The sequence below is a fragment of the Anomalospiza imberbis genome, chromosome 14, assembly GCF_031753505.1.
Source record: "Anomalospiza imberbis isolate Cuckoo-Finch-1a 21T00152 chromosome 14, ASM3175350v1, whole genome shotgun sequence".
NCBI lineage: Eukaryota > Metazoa > Chordata > Aves > Passeriformes > Viduidae > Anomalospiza > Anomalospiza imberbis.
The window spans coordinates 1,789,512-1,807,694 of NC_089694.1; the positions used below are offsets into that span (position 1 = coordinate 1,789,512).

General features: G+C 39.4%; 1 protein-coding gene across 5 annotated transcripts in view; it reads right to left on the reverse strand.

The window, feature by feature from the left end:
• DIAPH2 (diaphanous related formin 2) overlaps positions 1 to 18,183 on the reverse strand; it is a 174,600-nt gene that overhangs the window by 144,979 nt on the left and 11,438 nt on the right. For 2 of the 5 annotated variants that reach the window (XM_068204546.1, XM_068204549.1), the window contains exons 2-9: positions 13,208 to 13,240; positions 10,709 to 10,885; positions 9,739 to 9,843; positions 6,165 to 6,185; positions 1,925 to 2,064; positions 1,469 to 1,543; positions 1,318 to 1,387; positions 191 to 327 (exon numbers count right to left, since the gene is read on the reverse strand). In XM_068204546.1, the coding sequence (XP_068060647.1) occupies positions 191 to 327; positions 1,318 to 1,387; positions 1,469 to 1,543; positions 1,925 to 2,064; positions 6,165 to 6,185; positions 9,739 to 9,843; positions 10,709 to 10,885; positions 13,208 to 13,240 (758 nt within the window). The other 3 variants (XM_068204550.1, XM_068204547.1, XM_068204548.1) reach the window with 3 other exon arrangements.

Sequence of the window (18,183 nt, forward strand, 5' to 3'; positions counted from 1 at the left end):
CTGATTTAATACTTAATTAAGGCAACAGGTCTTTAATTTTCTTTATTTAACAGGTCTTTAATTATCTTTAATTTTAAACCACATTATTAAAGACTTAACAGGTTCCATTTGTTTCACTGACAACTTTTCTCACCTGTGTCCAAATTAGCAACTCACAAGCACAAAAAAAAAGCTTCAATATCTCACTCACATGTTTTCCTCTCCAATAATGCAGATAGCAGAAAGGATTTTCACTGTCTCAGTCATCATGTGTGGTTGCTTTGGATCGATTGCTCTTGACAACAGCAAGAGGCTCCTTTCATCTCCTAGAATCCTTTGCAAACCGTACTGGGAGAAACAAAAAGCTCATGGTGAAAAGGCTGTGCTTGCTTTGGGAACTCATCACCAACATAAGAGCTGAGGGATTCTCCCAAGCCCTCCCTCCCAGAGGGGTTTGGCAGCACCCCACCAAAACCCCACCAAAACCCCAGGCCATCACTGCTGGGGCACACAGGCCAGGGCCCCCAGTCTTGCCCTGGAGGCTTTCTCCTGACAGACAGAGATTCAGCTCCTCAGGAGGACACCTGGACCTTGGCAAATCAGTACCCACCAAAAGACAAGCCAGGTTTTATTTTCTGTCTATATCTGAAACACCTCAGAAGTACGAAAAATCTGCTTTTCTTCCACTTCATTGGACAAGCTCTTCTGTGAGATTTTTCTAAATGTGCAGAAGTAACCACAAGTAACTTTTATGCAGTTTTATTTGCTGAGGAGGATACATAAATATAAGACTTCAGATTTTGCTATGAATAAAGCAAAATTACAAGTTTCACACATCAGCTTCTAGAAGGTACTCATACTCTGTAAACCTGAGAAAACTGTTTCAGAAACAAATCAGATACAACTTAACCCTTTACCCATGACCTACTAACTCAAAAACTGCAGCTAAAAAGATATCAAATGTGACTCAATTTAAATCAGGTGAAAAGTATTTTATATTAACAATCCTGTATTGAAATCTGAATTTGGAAAGCTATTTTTTTCAATTTCCAAGTAATTCATTTCCAAATTCACTTTAAATTTATACTATCATCCTCTCTTTATCAAACATTTTACTTGCAAAAATCAGTAATATTTAACAAAATTAAGAAAAAATGCAGAAAGTTTCAGGAAGGAGACTCTCAACATAAGTTACACTTAGTTTAAGACCTGTATTTCCAAAGAGTTAAACACTGGATATATGAGCTTTCCTTCCCTCTCCAACATTTACCATGTTATATACATGTTGAACTCAAACCCAAACATGACAGAAGTCTGTGAATTTAAAATAATACTTACTTTATTGTTCATAAATGCTTTGAGGCACTGGATAAGTTTATGTTGATTCTTCTTATCAATACTTTCTTGCCTTGAAAGGAAAGAGGAAGATCACATAAGGAAAATCTTCACAACCTCCCCATCCCTCCCTTCAAATGATCCAGGTCCTTACTGTTTCTTGTCCAGAAGCTTTTCCAATGCATCCAACAGAAGCCCAAGACCTTCATGTCCAAAATTGTTAACCCAGCTGGAAAAAAAACCCAAAGAAAAATGTTTTTAATTATTTCTCAATCAAATGTAGAACTTTCAAAGCTATTTCTCCGTTACTGATTGTGCATCCCTTCACAGGCTCCACTTTTGGCCTCACTTCCCAAAAGATCTGACCAGCCATGAAAGCAAACGGTTCCAACGAGTACAAATTGCTGAAAGCCACAGTGAAAGGTGAGGAGATATTGCAGACAGCTGCAAACATTTCACTTCTCCTGATCCAGGGTGCTGAGAACACTGCTCTCCTGTCAACAAGCATTAGCATAATTACTCTGGTTTCAAAAAAAACCCCAAAGCCCACAACTCTCCTGCTTAGCAAAAACAGCATGATGAAAACCACTGCAGAAATTGCTCTGCTTACCTGACTGGGTTGCTGGTTAGAGACACTCTCAAGGACTCCAGGCAATTAAGAAGTTTTTCATCTGAAATTCCAGACCGCAGTTCATGGATATATTCTTGTGAGGACAGGGTACTTTCGTGCTTGCTGTTTTTTAGTCCCCCCTATCACAGAAGGCAGAATGCTGCTGAGTGTTCTAGTGATTAACAGTATTTAGATGATAAAACAGAAACTAGTATTTCCACATGAATTTCCAAATCACAGTACATTCAAGACAGCTAACTTGATTAAAATTTGTCCTCAGTGTTTAATATTTTTGGTTTTAAATTACAAAGATAACTATTTTTGCTGGACTCTTTTTCACTTCTTTGAGTAAAAGTCCATGTACTACAAATGGAATATTAAAATTTAATTCCATCATTCAGCTGCATTAACATATTTAATGAGTGTATTGTACTTCTACTTCACAACACTGTATTGGAAATAATCATAAAGAGAGACATACAAAAAACCCAGTTCATGCAACTTCCTGAGCCAATTTTTTGCTGTACCATAGTTCATGTTTGACCCCTAATAGAGATGTCTAGAGGATCTTGTTTGCTGCAAAAAAATCATACGGGAGATTTGACAAAGAGCTCCCTCCTGCTGAAGTGCCACTACAGAAGAACAACTACTTACACAGTATTTCACTATTAAATACCTGAATGTGAGTTTTTAGAGCTATAGCACTCAAACCCTTGAACAAGACAAAACACTTTTCCAAAAGGTGCAACTAATCTTTTGCACAGCTCTGACAAGTTGCAGCAGGCTTATCTCAGAAGAGTAGTTTTGATTCATTTGCAGCTCCTAAAGCTCCTTAGCTCTGAAGGGCCTGTTGAAGAGAACCCGATAAAGATGTCATGGATGTAAAGGCATTTCCTAGAAGAGGATTTATATGCATTTGGTTTTAATTGTATCACTTCCACCACAAATATTCCAATTGTCTCTCTTTCACACAGCTCCACTTCTTATGAAGCTTTTGGTTTGCTCTCTTCAAATTCTTACCAGTCATTTTCCAAAAATACACTAAGTATGGCTGATGACAAAATGACTTGGCTAAATTTAAGTTAAAGACTTTGACCTAGCCCGATTGAAGGCACAAACCAGAACTGAGTTCACAATATACTTTCAGATTCAGAACAAAACCAGGAGAGACTGTGACAGCAGAGTGAGACAACAGGGTTCTCTGCACTGTGTCAGCTTTGAAGATGTTCCTTGCTGACATGCAAAGCACCTTCAGCTGGGCATCACATCACAGGAGCAAGGCAAAGATGAGTAAGAAGGATATAAAGGGACTAGAATCAGTCACCATCAACAGCCTAAACAAAGAGATGCTCTTCCACTGGAAGAGAAAGGAATAAATGGGTGAGGTTTTATTTATAGGAGTAGGAGCTGATTGTAAATCAGATTAATACATCAAAAATCATCAAAATTCAGAAAAATCATCACTCTGATGGACCATAAGGTAAAGAACTAGGAAAAAGAAACAGCTTTACCCTACCCATTGGATGGATGGGAATCAGAAAAGATTTTATGTGTAACTAATGCACATCATCTACACAGTACAGATCTAGCTGGGCACAAATTTTGTCATTTCAGCCATTCTCCAAATGGCAAAAGAAGAGAACAGAAATGCTGCTGAGAGCCACAAAATGTACAGAGATGAGACAATGGCAACTTCAGTCAATGCCATTGCCTGTTAAGCTAGACCCTGAACAGCACTCCAGAATGCAACACAGTGATTTCTCCCAAGAAATGAGTTTGTCCTTCCACTGCAGTCTGCTGTAAGCTCCACAGGAGCCTCCAGTTCAGACTTCTACTCTGGACTGAAGCCTTTGCTACTCTTTGTTTTGTATTTAAACCAGGGTGGGATCTTGCTGCCTCCTCTTTCTGTGCCATCCAGGCCATTGGTGAAGCCCCTCTGCTCTGCCTAGTCCCTTATTTTCAGAAGAGCCATAACTCTCTCAAAAATAGATCAACAGAAGAACTGGCAGCGTGCTCTGCTAAGGCTCCTTCCCCATGGCTTGCAGGACAGGCACATTTCTTCACTGGTTCTTTGAAAAGGCACCTTTAACTGCACAGCAATAAGGAATCAAGTCCTCTTCCTTATTTTCCTCCCTCTTCAAAATGGATGGTCACTCAAGACAGCTCATAAAAATCCATTCTTGAAATCTTTCAGAGAATTTTCAGCTTACCAGGAGTACTTTTTGTTATTCCCTGCAATCAATGTCTCAGTCTCAATCCACTCTCACCTCTAGCCATGCTAACTCAAATGCTGAACCAGGTGCTACTTCTTTTATTTCCCTGTTCAAAGAGAGTTTGACTGGAATACTATTTTTAAGAATTGCTATGGCTTTATATGGATCAGATTTTACTACAAACATTTCTCATTTACTTTGAGGTGTAAGGTCTCAGTGAAAAATGTTTTACAGGAGAACACCTAATAAAGATGGAAGCAAAAGTGAAGTAGAAAGAAACTGAAGAGGGTTGGGCCCCACATCAGAATGTTCAGAGATAAAACCAATGCTTAAGAATGAAAATCTTAGAAATTCCTTCATGACTGGTCACCTTCAGTGTTACAACTAAGGCAGAGAATGGTTCACTGGTGCCAACTCAGACGAGAGCCTGCACCACACAGCAGCACCACCAGTGCTGAGGATCCCATGTCAAACTCCAGTAAGTTCAAGCTCCCGAGTTCCATGAACAGGGAAACCTCTTCTCTGCCATCTCTAGAACCCAACAGCACTACCAGGAACATCCCAAAATTCCTCTCCTCCCTGATCACAGTGGACCTGTAAATCTTCAAGGAAACAGCTCCACGTGCTGGCAGAAGCCAAGAGCCCCTAAAGGATGAATCCTGGAAGAAGCACACGGAGGTGCAAGCGCTCGTTAAGCAATAATATGCAGAAGCCATACTCCAGGCACAGCATTTCTTATTTTAGTATTTAGCAAGTTATTTGCACAAAAACATGCTTTCAATGCAGAGCTGTTCTTGCTTTCTATCAGACCCTGAACTCAAAGGCATGGGGAAGAAAACATCTTAGAATTTCCCCCCTACCCATTGTGGGAATATCAGCTTGCTTTATAAAATAACCTCTTCACAAAGCAGCTGTTCAGGCTAATTCACACCAAAAGGGAATTACACAGCAGCAGGGATTATTTGAAACTGGTTTTAACACACTGAACTGGAAAATTAATAATTTGTACCCTCAAAAATCAAATACTTTTAAATGCATAAGCACAATGAAGACATTTTCCTCAATTAGGGGAAGAATAGTGTACACAAAACTAAAAAGTACTGGTGAACATAAAAGTCTCTTTAAAGGCCACTGAATAAAACAAAGCCAAGACAAAAATATACAAGAATATAGTATGTAGGAGAAAAACCTTACTACATCTGAGGCAATGACTGGACAGTTTTAAGTCACAGATTGTTCTCTATTACCTCTACTATGGAATTTAATTACTGAATATGACCAAGCCTTGCTGTACCTGAAAAGCCTGTTTTGGCTGTAATCAAAAATAAAGTCCATCCATAATTTAAAAGAGCATCTTGGCTTTCAATCACTATTTGAAATCCATATGTAATTATTCCCAAAAAATCCTGTTTACTAGGAAACACACTTGCTGAACTCACTCCAATAAATTAAGTCCCAAATATTTGTCTATAATATTTGAATTCAATGAAAACAACATAAAATGTAGATGAGTCCTTAATAAGAGAAAAGTTATGCTCTCAGTGATCTCATCTTAAACATATTGACCTCCTGAATCCTCTAAATTAATCTTATGGTCACATTGATCTGCTGAAGGTGGCATTTCCAAGACAAGCTATGACTAATAACAATTAGAACATAAAAAAAATTCCACATCTAAACAGAATGAAGTAAGCCAAATATTGTCAATTTAAAATTTCAAGTGCCTGCCTTCAATAAAAGACAAGCTTAAATTATATTTGCTGCTCACAATGAAGAGATGAGCTCAGTGAGTTTGAATTTGGTAACAGACTCCTGAAAACTTGAAGAAATCCCCCAAAGGTGTAAGCAATGATCTCATACTGGTAAGATAAACATGATTGAGGTGGTTGACAATTATTTTGATAAAACCAGGATTCAGTTGTGCCCACTGAACTTTTAAAACCCCGAGAGAAGTCCAAAATATTGCAGCCTAATCTCTTTAAGGGGAAGTTCAGAAGAAAAAACAAAACTCTCATGTTCGTACTCACCGGAACTTTACTTCCGACTATCTGCATGCAGTGGTCAGCCAAGAGAGGTTATTGTGTAAAAAAGATAACAATAATGCATAAATAAACACAGCACAGTACTTAGTAGGATGTAGTTGCACACACATTTTTTAAACACACACAGTGTTTAATCATTAGTAGTAGTTACATTCTTTTATTACTTTATCACCTGTTTAGAGGCTACAGCTTCTCTGACAGGAAAACAGCAGCTCTACAGCAGGAGCAACTATTTCAAATTCTTATGTTTTGCTGCTGAATCTTCAGTGTTTGACACATTTACCTACAAATAACTAAATACCTGTCTTGACAGCTACATCTTGAAAGATTAAATATGCCATTTGTTAAAATTATCAGGTCAGATACTTTACATTTGACACTGAGAACACACTAATGGCATACTGACTTCTTTCTGTGTGTAACAACTGTTTTTATTATGGAGCTTTTGATCTGTTTAGATGATGTCACCACTGAATTTAATTAAGTTTCTCTAATCAAAAACATAGCCTACAGTTATAACTCCAACTTGCATTTCAGAAAATCTCACATGACATTTTTATTCAACTGCTCGGTATGGATGCTTTTAATTACATGGATAATTAAACAGTGATTTTCAGAATGCCATCTTCTCTTTACCATGGAACAGCATCTCTCTGTATACATGAACAAAAAGGTGACTTTCCCCAGAGGAAACTGCAGGCAGGCAGCACATCTGTGCCCTGTTCTGTCACCCCGCACAAATGCCCACGCCCCGGGAACACCAGGAGCACGGACATCTGCTCCAGCCTCTCCTGCTCAGCTCACCTGCTGCAAGCTGACAGCAGCCAGTTCCTTGCATAACCACTTTTATCTGATCACCAGCTGCTTTGGTTCTGAGATCTGAATGTGACTGTCTCTGCTCAGCCTCTACCTGCTTCATTTCCTACTCTTTTCCATTTTTCCTTTAGGAACTCTTTCAGAAACAAAAGTCCCTGCAAGTCTTTCACAATCAACACTTCTCTTCCTGAAGAAGCTTCCTCTAGAAGCACAAGAAGGGATTGCCATCACCAGACAATCTCTTCTCCTCTCACCCATGTTCAACTATTCAGTACAGCACAAAATGTCACCGGGTTCAGATCTGAAACGGAATTTCAATCCTTCACCAGTTCTCAGGTATAATTTCCATGGCCAACAATCTTTCTCTTCAAGTGAGAGAAGGAATGAGAAGCACAGAAAATCACTTCCCATGAAAGCATCCAGCTCATCAGTTTCAACACGTCCTCATACCCAAGGAAAATTGTCTTCACCCAGTGAAAGCCAAAGTTCCTTTCTCAGAGCTCTGAAGACAAGTGTTTCAGAAAAGCATGGTCAACATGCTGCAGACAGCACACAGGCAGAGAAAATGAAGCACCAAATTTAAAATAATTTGGTTAAGACAACATCAGCAAATGAGAGTGATATTTTCACATGAAGGGAGGGAGCTCAAAAGCCTAATTAAAACAAACATGAAATGAACTGCAGGAAAAGTCACATCAACTGTTAAATGTGTTTTGTGAGCTCTAAGCACAAGGTCCAAGTAGTTTCAGTGTAAAAAAGGAAGACAAATAATTATCTGTGACAAAAGAAAAAGGTAGAAAATCTAAAGACAGATAATTTTGAATGCAACCAGCATTTTCATGGAAGACAGTCCTGAAGAAAGAAAAGTTTGACAATTCATGATGCAGTAAAGATTGACTACAGCTTGAATTCATTGAGCAGAATAGTAGTTGCAGTGAACAGAAGATGAAATTACAAGTGAAAATGAGGTTTGGTGCCACCGTAAGATCCCAATCAACATTTAAAATTAACATCTGTATTTTAATTTTTTTTCTTAACGATCAAGATGCTAGCTATTTAGAAGTTAAATTAGGATAACACTACAGAAAGATAATGTATATTTCTGAAAGATTCCATTCAAATGCTGTGATTCAATTGCAAGGAGGACGTACTGAAGCACACAAACTTTAATAGGAGTGGCTTTTCCTCTAGGAAAAACACTTTGCAATGTGTAAAACATCCACACTAGTACTGACTTAAGCCCAAAGTGCACATTCATGTACGAGGACCTTTTAGGATGACCTGGTTTTAAATTATTAGTACATTTAGACAAATGTCTTCCCAGTTCTGTTACGTTTCCCATGCTGCAGCACACATGGGGAGCAATGCAATGCATTAGAATTTCAGCAGTGAGCCATGCAATGGTAGCCATGCTTTCCTTACTCAGCTGCACAGTTCTGGGGCTTGAGGCAGCTACATTTCAATTGCAGTGTACATCACAGACATCACCATGGTTCAACTACTTTTTGGGAAAAAATGCAAATACTTCCATTTCTACTTCCACTTTCAGCTGCTTCACTAAAGTATTTTTGCATACTAAGAAAAATTCCAGATTTAATATTGATCATCAAGTGAAGATAAAAACCTCACAAAGCATAATTAACAGCTCCCAAAAACAGTCTAGTTCATAGTTCATAACATTCACTGCATAAGCTTGAATAATTCTCCAGTAATTTGTACATTTAGTTGGGCCATGCTTAAAGCACTGGATTCCTTCCAGCACACACTAAAGACCTTTGGATTTTGTTTAAGATGAACTCAAGCAGGAACATCACTCCTCTCAGAACTTAAATCACCATTTTCATTACCATTTCATCACCATTAGAACACAAACTTCTCCTCGCTGAAGTTTATAATGTTTCATGCAAGGCATTTGCATAATAATTGCATGTCATTGTCATCTTAATTTTTGAAAGTGAACTCTGCAGAGATGATTTTCAAGGTTAACAAGGGACAAGTCAACTGTACTGCTTGTAGTTCATGCTTAAAGATTCCTTAGGCAGACACCAACACAATCTTTACTTATTTCTGTATTTGCCATAGTCAAAACTTTTAACACACATAAAGCATTGCTGGTGTATTTTATAACTAGTTAGTGTGAACAGTTCAACTACAGAAAATAAACTGCAGCTCTTCACTATTTGAAATTGTATTTCTCCACCCCAAAAATGTTGGGGTATCCAGCAATTTCCTCACACTTCTTGCACCCCAAAGAAGACAGACTTCAAAAATTCTGCATGAAGGGTTAATAAATCAATTAAATTACAGAGAATAATCAACATCAATGAAAAGTCAAAACATTTTTTCTATTTAAAATATAATTTGGAACTGGTCTTAAGACCATCCTTTCACTAAGAGTGTAGCACATACATCGCTACTGAAACCACAAAGAAACTTTGAGTACCAAAAATTTTTAAGATGAATTGCACAGAAATATGCTCAGGTTCCATCCATGACACTACATCATTGGATTTGCAATTCCTTATGGTTTCCAAGAAAGGATCAAATTTTTACATCGCCCAGCAAGGGAAATGCAAACTAACTGTTCAGATGCAGCTGCAAGCATTCAGAAGCGTGTTGGTAAGTACACATTTATTTTCTCCTACCCCTCTTAGATAAATCCAGACAAAAAAAAAAAAATCAAGTTTCAAGCTTGAAAAGCATAAGAGTCCAAGCTAAGCTCCTTCCTTGGGTGAGTACTTACGGATTTGGCAGTTGCAGAAATGTACTGGACAACCATCTCACGTTTTGTGCTCAAGTCTTTGTCTCGTAAAGGAGCTTTACGTTCCTCGTTCAGGTTCATGTCTTCCTGCAAAGAACCAGAGCACACGACATCAGGAACACATCTCAGGATTTTTAGCAGTCTTTGTTCTTTTTTTAAGCTACTTGTGTTAAACAATTAATTTTCAAACAAACAGGAGTGACTTTTTCCAGTTTATCTGCGTGTGCTTGATTTTGCCCTACCTGATTTCCTCATTTAATTCTGTCACCTCAAGTGTTCATTGTTTTTGAGACTTAGCCAAAATTTAAACCGCATCAAGGGTAGTTAACATTTGTGAAATTTGGCTCAAGAAGTAAAACTAGAGGACAAGTACAACAATTCTAAACCTCAAGCTGATGCATAAGTGCCAACTCTTGAGATGTTCCTGTGTTTTTAGTGAAATCTTATCACAGTGGACACCATTCCTGCACTATCTAATCAGAAGGCTGTTATTACATGGATTAGTAGCTTGTGGAAGGAGCAGAGGATAAACTGTTCCAACTGATGGATTTCAAACAAGCCTAAAAGTCAAAATGCTCCGCTAGATTAAATCTATTAAGACACTTCTTTTAACTTAATAACTGATTAAACACAATGCAGTCATTACTAGTCATGACTAGGCTTGCCATTAAAAGTCAAAGTAATTTCAGACTGGCACCTAAGAGCAGTCAATGCTGCCGCAATCACTGCTGGTGAACAGCCTTGTCACAGAACTGCTAGTGTCTGTGAGACAGACCTATTGTCTGCTTCAATTACCATTACTTGGAAAAGTTAAAAACTAATCCCTTAACAAGCAAATCAAGCAAGAGTTAATTAACACTTATCCAATCCTTCAAAAGACATTCACAGCTGCACTGAACAGAGCAGAGCTACCCAGTGGAACAGGACAGTTCTCCCCATACCCACATCTTACCATCATTTTTTCAAAGAGATCCATAACTTCTTTCTCTGATAAGTTCATGCAGCGCTCATCAACAAGTGCCTGGGCATGTGGGATCTCACTAATGGAAGGCTGAGAGTCAATAGGATGCTGAATGAGAGGCTTCTCTTTCTTCACAGCTGATTTTCTGAAGCTTGTGATTCTGTCACGCTGCAAAGACATTCAAAAATAAGCAGAAATAGAGAGAAAAGCAGCCAATTGCATGGCAGCAGTGCACATGTTTTTAGTTAATTCAAGCAGCAGAGTTAAACTGAACTGTAAGTAAAAATACTCTAATATTCAGAGATTACTTTGCACAGAAAGACAATAACATCTAAGGTAAACTCAGGATAGGTCACATGCAGAAGGGATTTAAATAGTTCTCACTGATCTAAAATTGCGCCAGCTAGGTTAAACTCTTAGCACTTCAAAAATCGTCAGCTCATCTTCTCCCATTACTAATTATCCTGATAGTGAATAGATATGGTACCACAAAAGTAATGTCCAATGTTCCTTCACCTGAAGAGCTCTGAGTCTTTGGAAGACAACTGAAAAAGGCAGAGAGGGGAAGGAGGTACTCACAAGTTCATCAGGCTTATAAAAATTCCTGCTAAAGTAAAAGAAAGTTTGTAGAGGAATTAATGCTCCAAGCATAGCTCATAACTCCTTGAAGAGTTTTTGAGGAGGAACTCCTGGAATTAGTGCTGAGCTTTAGAAAGGCAGGTGAAGGATTGCTCACACAGAAGCAGGCACCCATGGTTAAACACACGGCCAGACACTGCCAGGGCGCTCTCGGGTTAGGGCTGACACCAGTCCCCACTCCTGGGCTGTAAGCATGCTCAGTTACTGGGTTAATATTGGAAATAACCAGCACCTTCCTTATAAGGCCATTTTTGTTGTATGTGTAACATAGAACTCTATTCTGAATCAAGTCTGAATTTTTTGATTTAATATCTGTATTTATATATATATATATATATATATATATATATATATATGTTCAATTTGAGAACATCATGCATATAGCAATTTTCCTCAAAGGACTGTTTGCATCCACAACTACTCCTGTATCTGTTTCAGGCACTCAACAGCCTTATGAAGATGTGCTTTCATCTAACAGCAGCTTATGTAGGGTTACCAGGATCACTCACAGCAGTCAGTGCCATCTCCACCAAAACATGTAAACCAAAATTTACATTGGCTACAACAAAACGACCTCTCTGAGGTGTGAAATGTCTGATGGAGACAGACTTTGCTTGCAAAAATTTTAATTCATTTTAGATTAGTGAGTCCAGAGTGGAGACACTAGAGCAAGAGCTGTGGAGTATGGAGAAGAAAGATTATTTCTCTGTTTTGTTTCTTTTTATTAATTTTTGTTGTTCATTTTTTGTTGTTATTTTTGAGATCCCATGAGATTACCTTAAATCTCTGAAGGAAAGTGTCCCTAGATAAGCTGCATTCCCTTTGAATTTCTTTTGAACTTTTTTTTTTTTTTTTTTTTTTTTTTTTGAGGGATGAGTGGTACAGGGGTTTTCTTGTTCCTTAGATATTTTTATATTTGTGGACAGAAGCACAATACCTACAAGGATACTGTTAATGTCTTTTACAAAAAAAGAACATTACTTTAATCCATTTTTTATCTTATTAGAAGACTTTAAATTGCAGTTTTGGAAACTAAAATTAGGGCATAACCCAGTGAAAAGGCTAAGGATACAACAATGCCTGAAAGGCAGTATCCAAAATTAGCCAAATGCAGTTTTATATTGACCATTCAACAGTCACAAAAGTCATTTAAGATCCAATTTCACCATACTGTCATCTGTTTTAAGTATAACTTATTAATAACAAATTTTTTTGATGAGTTTGCACTGGTGAGATCACTGGAAAGACACAAAGGCATCTCCTATGTGATCACCAGGCACCATTTCCTCATTTCAGATGTGCAGACAGTCAGTAACTAAAGAACCAGTCTGGCTTTATTTTAAATATGCAATATAAGGTTGCAATTTTAATGAAAACAATTTTGATACAAGTTTCTGAAACAATACTTTGGTACCAGTTTCAAAGTGTTCAGCTGTATCAAGTTAGTGCTACTGAATACACACTTGGTCCTTGGCATTCAGTAGACATTTATTACCCAAAATGGTTCCACTTGAGTCATGTGGCAACCAACTTTGAAGAGCCACTGCAGACCATTTACTGGTAAAGAGAAGGTCAAGAGAAATAACACTTCAGCTGTTGAGTAACAGTTTCAACATAGCCACAGTATTACTGAAGTATTTCAAATGCTTAAGGGAATTTCTCCAAATAGAAATCAAGATTAATCTTCTTCAACTGAAGCCACAAATTAAGATCTTTAGGAACAATCATTCAACTTTCTGAAGTCTAGTGCTTAATATCCTTGTAAGAATGTTATTTTGTCCACAACATTTGAGTAAAGTAGCATGCAGCGTGGAGTTACCATTGCAAATTAAGATGCTACAAAGACCTTACCACATCATCTGCCAAAGTTTTTATTTGAATATTCTATTAAAAAAACAAAAAACAACACACACAAATCAAAGAAAAAAAAGACAGTGTTACCTACTGCTTCAGAATAAAGGAGTCTATTGCATGTAATTGAACATTAAAAAGCATTTGAAATTCCACTAAGTGTTCTAAAAAACTGCAGGCCAGTGGACATGGAATGTCCATTTTTTCTGTGAAAAAGCAAGGTGGATGCCATTGCACCCTATCCTCTGGGTATGGCATTGATGCACCCGAAGCCTGCAGAGCTGCAGCAGCCCCAGTACTGCACAAAGGAGCAGCCAGGGCTCTCCAGAGGGTTTCCAAAACAAGCACCCACTCCTGGACTGGAGTGCGTCAGCAGAGCCACGGGGCTCTGAGCTCAGAGCTGAGCCCTGCCCGGGCACCTTCCCGTGCCCAAGCTTCTGCAGCCTCCTGCCAAGTGCTCGGGGCCACTGAGTCACGGCAGCCTGCAGATGAACTGGCTGAAGCCACCGAACGGATGATGCACAAACCACCCTCGCTCCCTTTGCCCCCTCACTTCTTCCCTAGCAGGAAAATCCTGCTGGCAACAATCACCAGCGTTACATTTTTATTCAGGGCCGAAAAAGCCACCCATGTTGCACCAGTATCAACAGTCACTATTATCGAGGAAGCATTTGGTTCATGAACTTTGCTCAGTTGCCACAAAGCAGTCATGAATAGGAGTTCAGGTCTGGAACTCATGGGGGGACAGAACCTGAGAAGCATTCAGAAACCCGTGGGACAGTGGAGAGGACTGACCCCAGCTCACAGGTCAGTCCCCACACAGCCCCTTGCTCATCCCCTCCCAGTAGGATCTTGTAGTCAATCAGAAGTACAAAAGCAAGAAAAACTTGATGGTTGAGATATAAAGACAATGTAATAACTGATGGGAATAAAGAAAATAAAGAAACAAATAACAAAGCCATCACTTGGCATCAGCAGGCCAATGCCTTCCCAGCTTCTGAGTGCCTGATGATTTGGGAAGCCTGATGATTTGGGAAAAACTGCCCCTTCCCCCCTGCAGCCCTGCCTTTACTGCCCAGCATGATGTGATAGTTTTGGAATGTCTTCGGTCACTGGGGATGAGCTGTCCCAGCTCTGTCCCCACCTCCGGAGCACCCACCCTGCTCCTGGAGAGAGCTCACAAGAAGCAGAAATCCTGGACACTGGGAAGGGCTGTGCAGCAGAAGCTGAAGCACTGGGGTTCTTTCTGTCAGTGCTGTTTTGGTCACAAATCTAGGACACAGCACCGCATGGGCTGTTCTGAACCAGCTCCACCTGAGCCTAACCCAGCACAGACATCTGCAAAAAAAAAACCTTTCGTCTTCCAAACTGCCACATCTCAAGGCCCTTCCTTACACCTCTGCTGTATTCTCCTCACCTGGACTTAGTATGGAATTTATCATCTTGAAAGTAAAACTAAGATGTCCACTCACCACTCTGGTAAATAAACCTTTTAATTGAGATTACAGAGAAAAATTAAGTAAAGCCTAACCCTGTTTTTAATAGAGAGACAGCCAGGCAAGCAAGAAGTTCTGAAACTCCATATGTATTTTAGGAGCTACTTGTATGAGAACTTTTTTCCCTTTCTCATTTAAGTACTGTCAATCTCTGCCAGAACTACCCCATCTCTACACTTATATTGCATTTGTCACTCAAACTGCTCTGGGCAAAGTACAGACTACTAAAACAAGATAGCACACTGCATTTTTTCAGACCTGCAAACACTCTTCCCAGATATCCTTCTGGTGCACAAGCTCCACTGCTGCCAGCAGCCACTCGAGATAAGCAGCACATTTAACAGGTAGGAGAGACACTGCAAGTAGCTGGAGGCAAAGTCAAGGCAGCTCTGTAGCCACAGATCCTCACACAATTTTGACAATCTCTTGCACTAACAAAGAAATCGCACTTCCAGGCTGATTTCAGAACATAACCCAAAAGTAGTTTACCTCCCCAGAAGGAAATTTAAGATATTGTAGATTCTGTAGTCCTCTAGCATTATTCTTTCTGCCATCTATGAGACAGCCAGAGCAACACAAGACAAAAATCTATACCTTCCTAGCTTGTTAAAGACACTGAGTCCCTGTTTGCAGGAGCAGCCCAAGGGAAACTGCTTCACAAAAATCTGAGGAAACATTTGCAGATAAGGGATATCAAATTTATATTTATACCTATTAATACATATACAGTTTAAGACAGCTGTAGATCACCTCTCTCTCCTAGTTATAATATCAACACAAACCACAGAATTTCTTCAGCAGCTCTACCGAAGAACTATTTCCTACTGACTGACTTAGTTCTGTACTTAGATGATTTAAAAAAGCTTCTCCCTTTCAAACACAGCTTTTCCAGTCCATCAACAGTTAATACCATTTTCTATTCACTATTCCCAGTCTTAGTTTACTCTGGGTATCTGGCTACTTTCATAAGTACAGACAGATATGACAGTAATGCACACAAAAATAATAGCATATACTAATGCACCTGCACCAGACAATTCCTTTATCTCAAAAGGTCTCAGCCAAGTTAATATCCAGAGTAATTGAAATCTTGCACATGAAAACAGTAGAAAGATATTTGTGGATCACTACATTTCCTGATGCAGAAATCACTGCTTCCTCATGCAAACAATGCAGGCTACAGCAGCAACAATGCCACATTCACAGAATTCAATTACTTGAGGTGATTGCATCAACTTTTAATACAAAACTCACAGCAAGTCTACTTTTTTATACCTTTTTCTAACTTGTGTTTTAATAAAACCTTCCAAACCACTTAAGCTGCCCATGAGTTGCACACTGAGGTGCGTTTACATGGATTGATTATATTTAAGTATTACTTTGCCATGTTCTTAATGGTTATGCTCAGGAATCTCACTCTCACCACAAAAATCAAGTCAGCAGTAACTCCCAGATCACCACATGCAGAATGAACAATGATCAGCTGGGTAACTTCTAAACTTAACAGCAATTTTCACTCCACTGCCCAGGCAAGCCGTGGTGTGCTGGAACACCCATTTCTGCAGCCAGGCTGCAAGCTCAGGGAGCAGCTCCCACTGCTCCCACAAAGCTCATTTTCTAGGGGCAATAACCAGAAACTTGGCCTTCTCTCAACTTTCATGTTTTAAGGGGTTTGTTTTGTTTTTTGTTTGGTTTTTTTGGTTTGAACTGAGCTGATATTGCTGTTTTCTAAAACTTACCTCGACTTCAACACCTGCAAAAGCCACAGTAAAACTCCACTCAAGGACAGGAGCTTTTTAATTTGCATACAAGCAGGAAAGGAATAACTTTCCATGTGAGCACCTGAACCCCAGGGAGTTTAAAGAGACAAACCCCAAACCGGTTAATATTTGAAGTACAAAAGGTTGTCTGCACCTTGAATTGAGGTCTTAGTCACAAAATAGAACTCACTCCTACAACCTCTGTTCTTCAGTTCACAGAATGAATAATGTTCCCATTAGACAATTTAACCATCTGTTAACATATTCAGTTTTGCAATTAATTCTCAAAAGGCACCTAGGAAATGGTGAAAAGATACCCAAGCTATACAAGCTGATGTGCAGAAACCAGGACTACACACCCATTTAGGCCTTTCAAGATCTTTACCCATGATGAAGTATACCTGACATTTTGTGAATTATATTTTTACTAATTTTATTACTAATGTTTGCTTTAGCATATTATTTTTCACACTTTGAGGAGCATTCACCATGCTTTCAGAAAAACCTTGAAATGACTGTTGTAATCCATCTGCTTTCTCAAAAACACTTGAATTGAGCAATACCAATGGTTTTGTTACTATTGTTGTACATTTACATTTGGGCTATATGACACCATATGGAAAAAATCTTGTTTGCCTTGCAGCTGCTTGCTTCACAAACTCCTTGAATGTGCATTATTCAACGTTTTAAATTAAGGCTTAACCTAGAGCCTGAGCACGGAGGGATGCATGGGCTGCCAAAATGCAGATGGAGAACTGTTGGCATCCCTGAGTCAGGGCAGGAGGGCACCACCTCCCAGCTCTGCCCAATTTCTCCACTTTTTCCCCCAGGAGAATGACCATCCACAAATGAGCAATGTTCCAGAAATAAGTTTGACAATACCTCATGCTAAATAAAGCCCGAGGGTCACCCAGGCTGGTAAATCATTAACAGCAGAGGGCACCAATCCTTAATCACCTGCTGGGAGATGCCTCAACACTGCTCCCAAACAGAAGGGGAGGGAACACGTGCCAGAGGCATGGGGATCATATCAGACACTCCCCCAACAAATGCCAGGGGCAGAGGTTTTATAAAAAAGCAAATTAATTCAGAAATTGAAAAAAAAAATCACTGTAAACAAACAGTCAATTTCATCAGCTTTGTAACTGAAGATACAAAAGGAGTTGAGGAAGACATCTGAACTAACTTTCATATATATATATATATATATATATATATATACACATATATAATTTGAAGCTCAAATTGCCATCACTGTTTCGAAAAGTTTGTTTCAGACAATGGTTTCTCGGTGCTCATTGATAAGTAAGCTTTAAAAAACAGAAGAAAATGATAAGCTTTTTTCCAAAAGCTGCAGGTCCATGTCAGTCTAAGCCAACAACATTGCAGGGTGTGAGAGACAGGGCAAGGGTGGCAGCAGGACACTCAGATCAGGTCAGACAACTGCAGAAACATCTGCCAGTGCAGGGGCAGATTAAGGAAGTTCTGGCATTTTCCAGAGCCCCGGCTGAAATCCAAACACTTCCCATCAAGCCTCCACAGCAGCCAGGGCAGCAGCCAGGAGCAGCAGGGTTCCCAACCCAGCTGCACAACTGCAGAGCTCCCCACACAGCCCTTGCTACAGCCAGGACCTGGGTCCTGCTCTGCTCCCCGGGGATCCTGTACCACAGGATCGCTTTCAGCATCTTGAAAAAGTGCCTTGTGCAGGTGCAGCATGCTT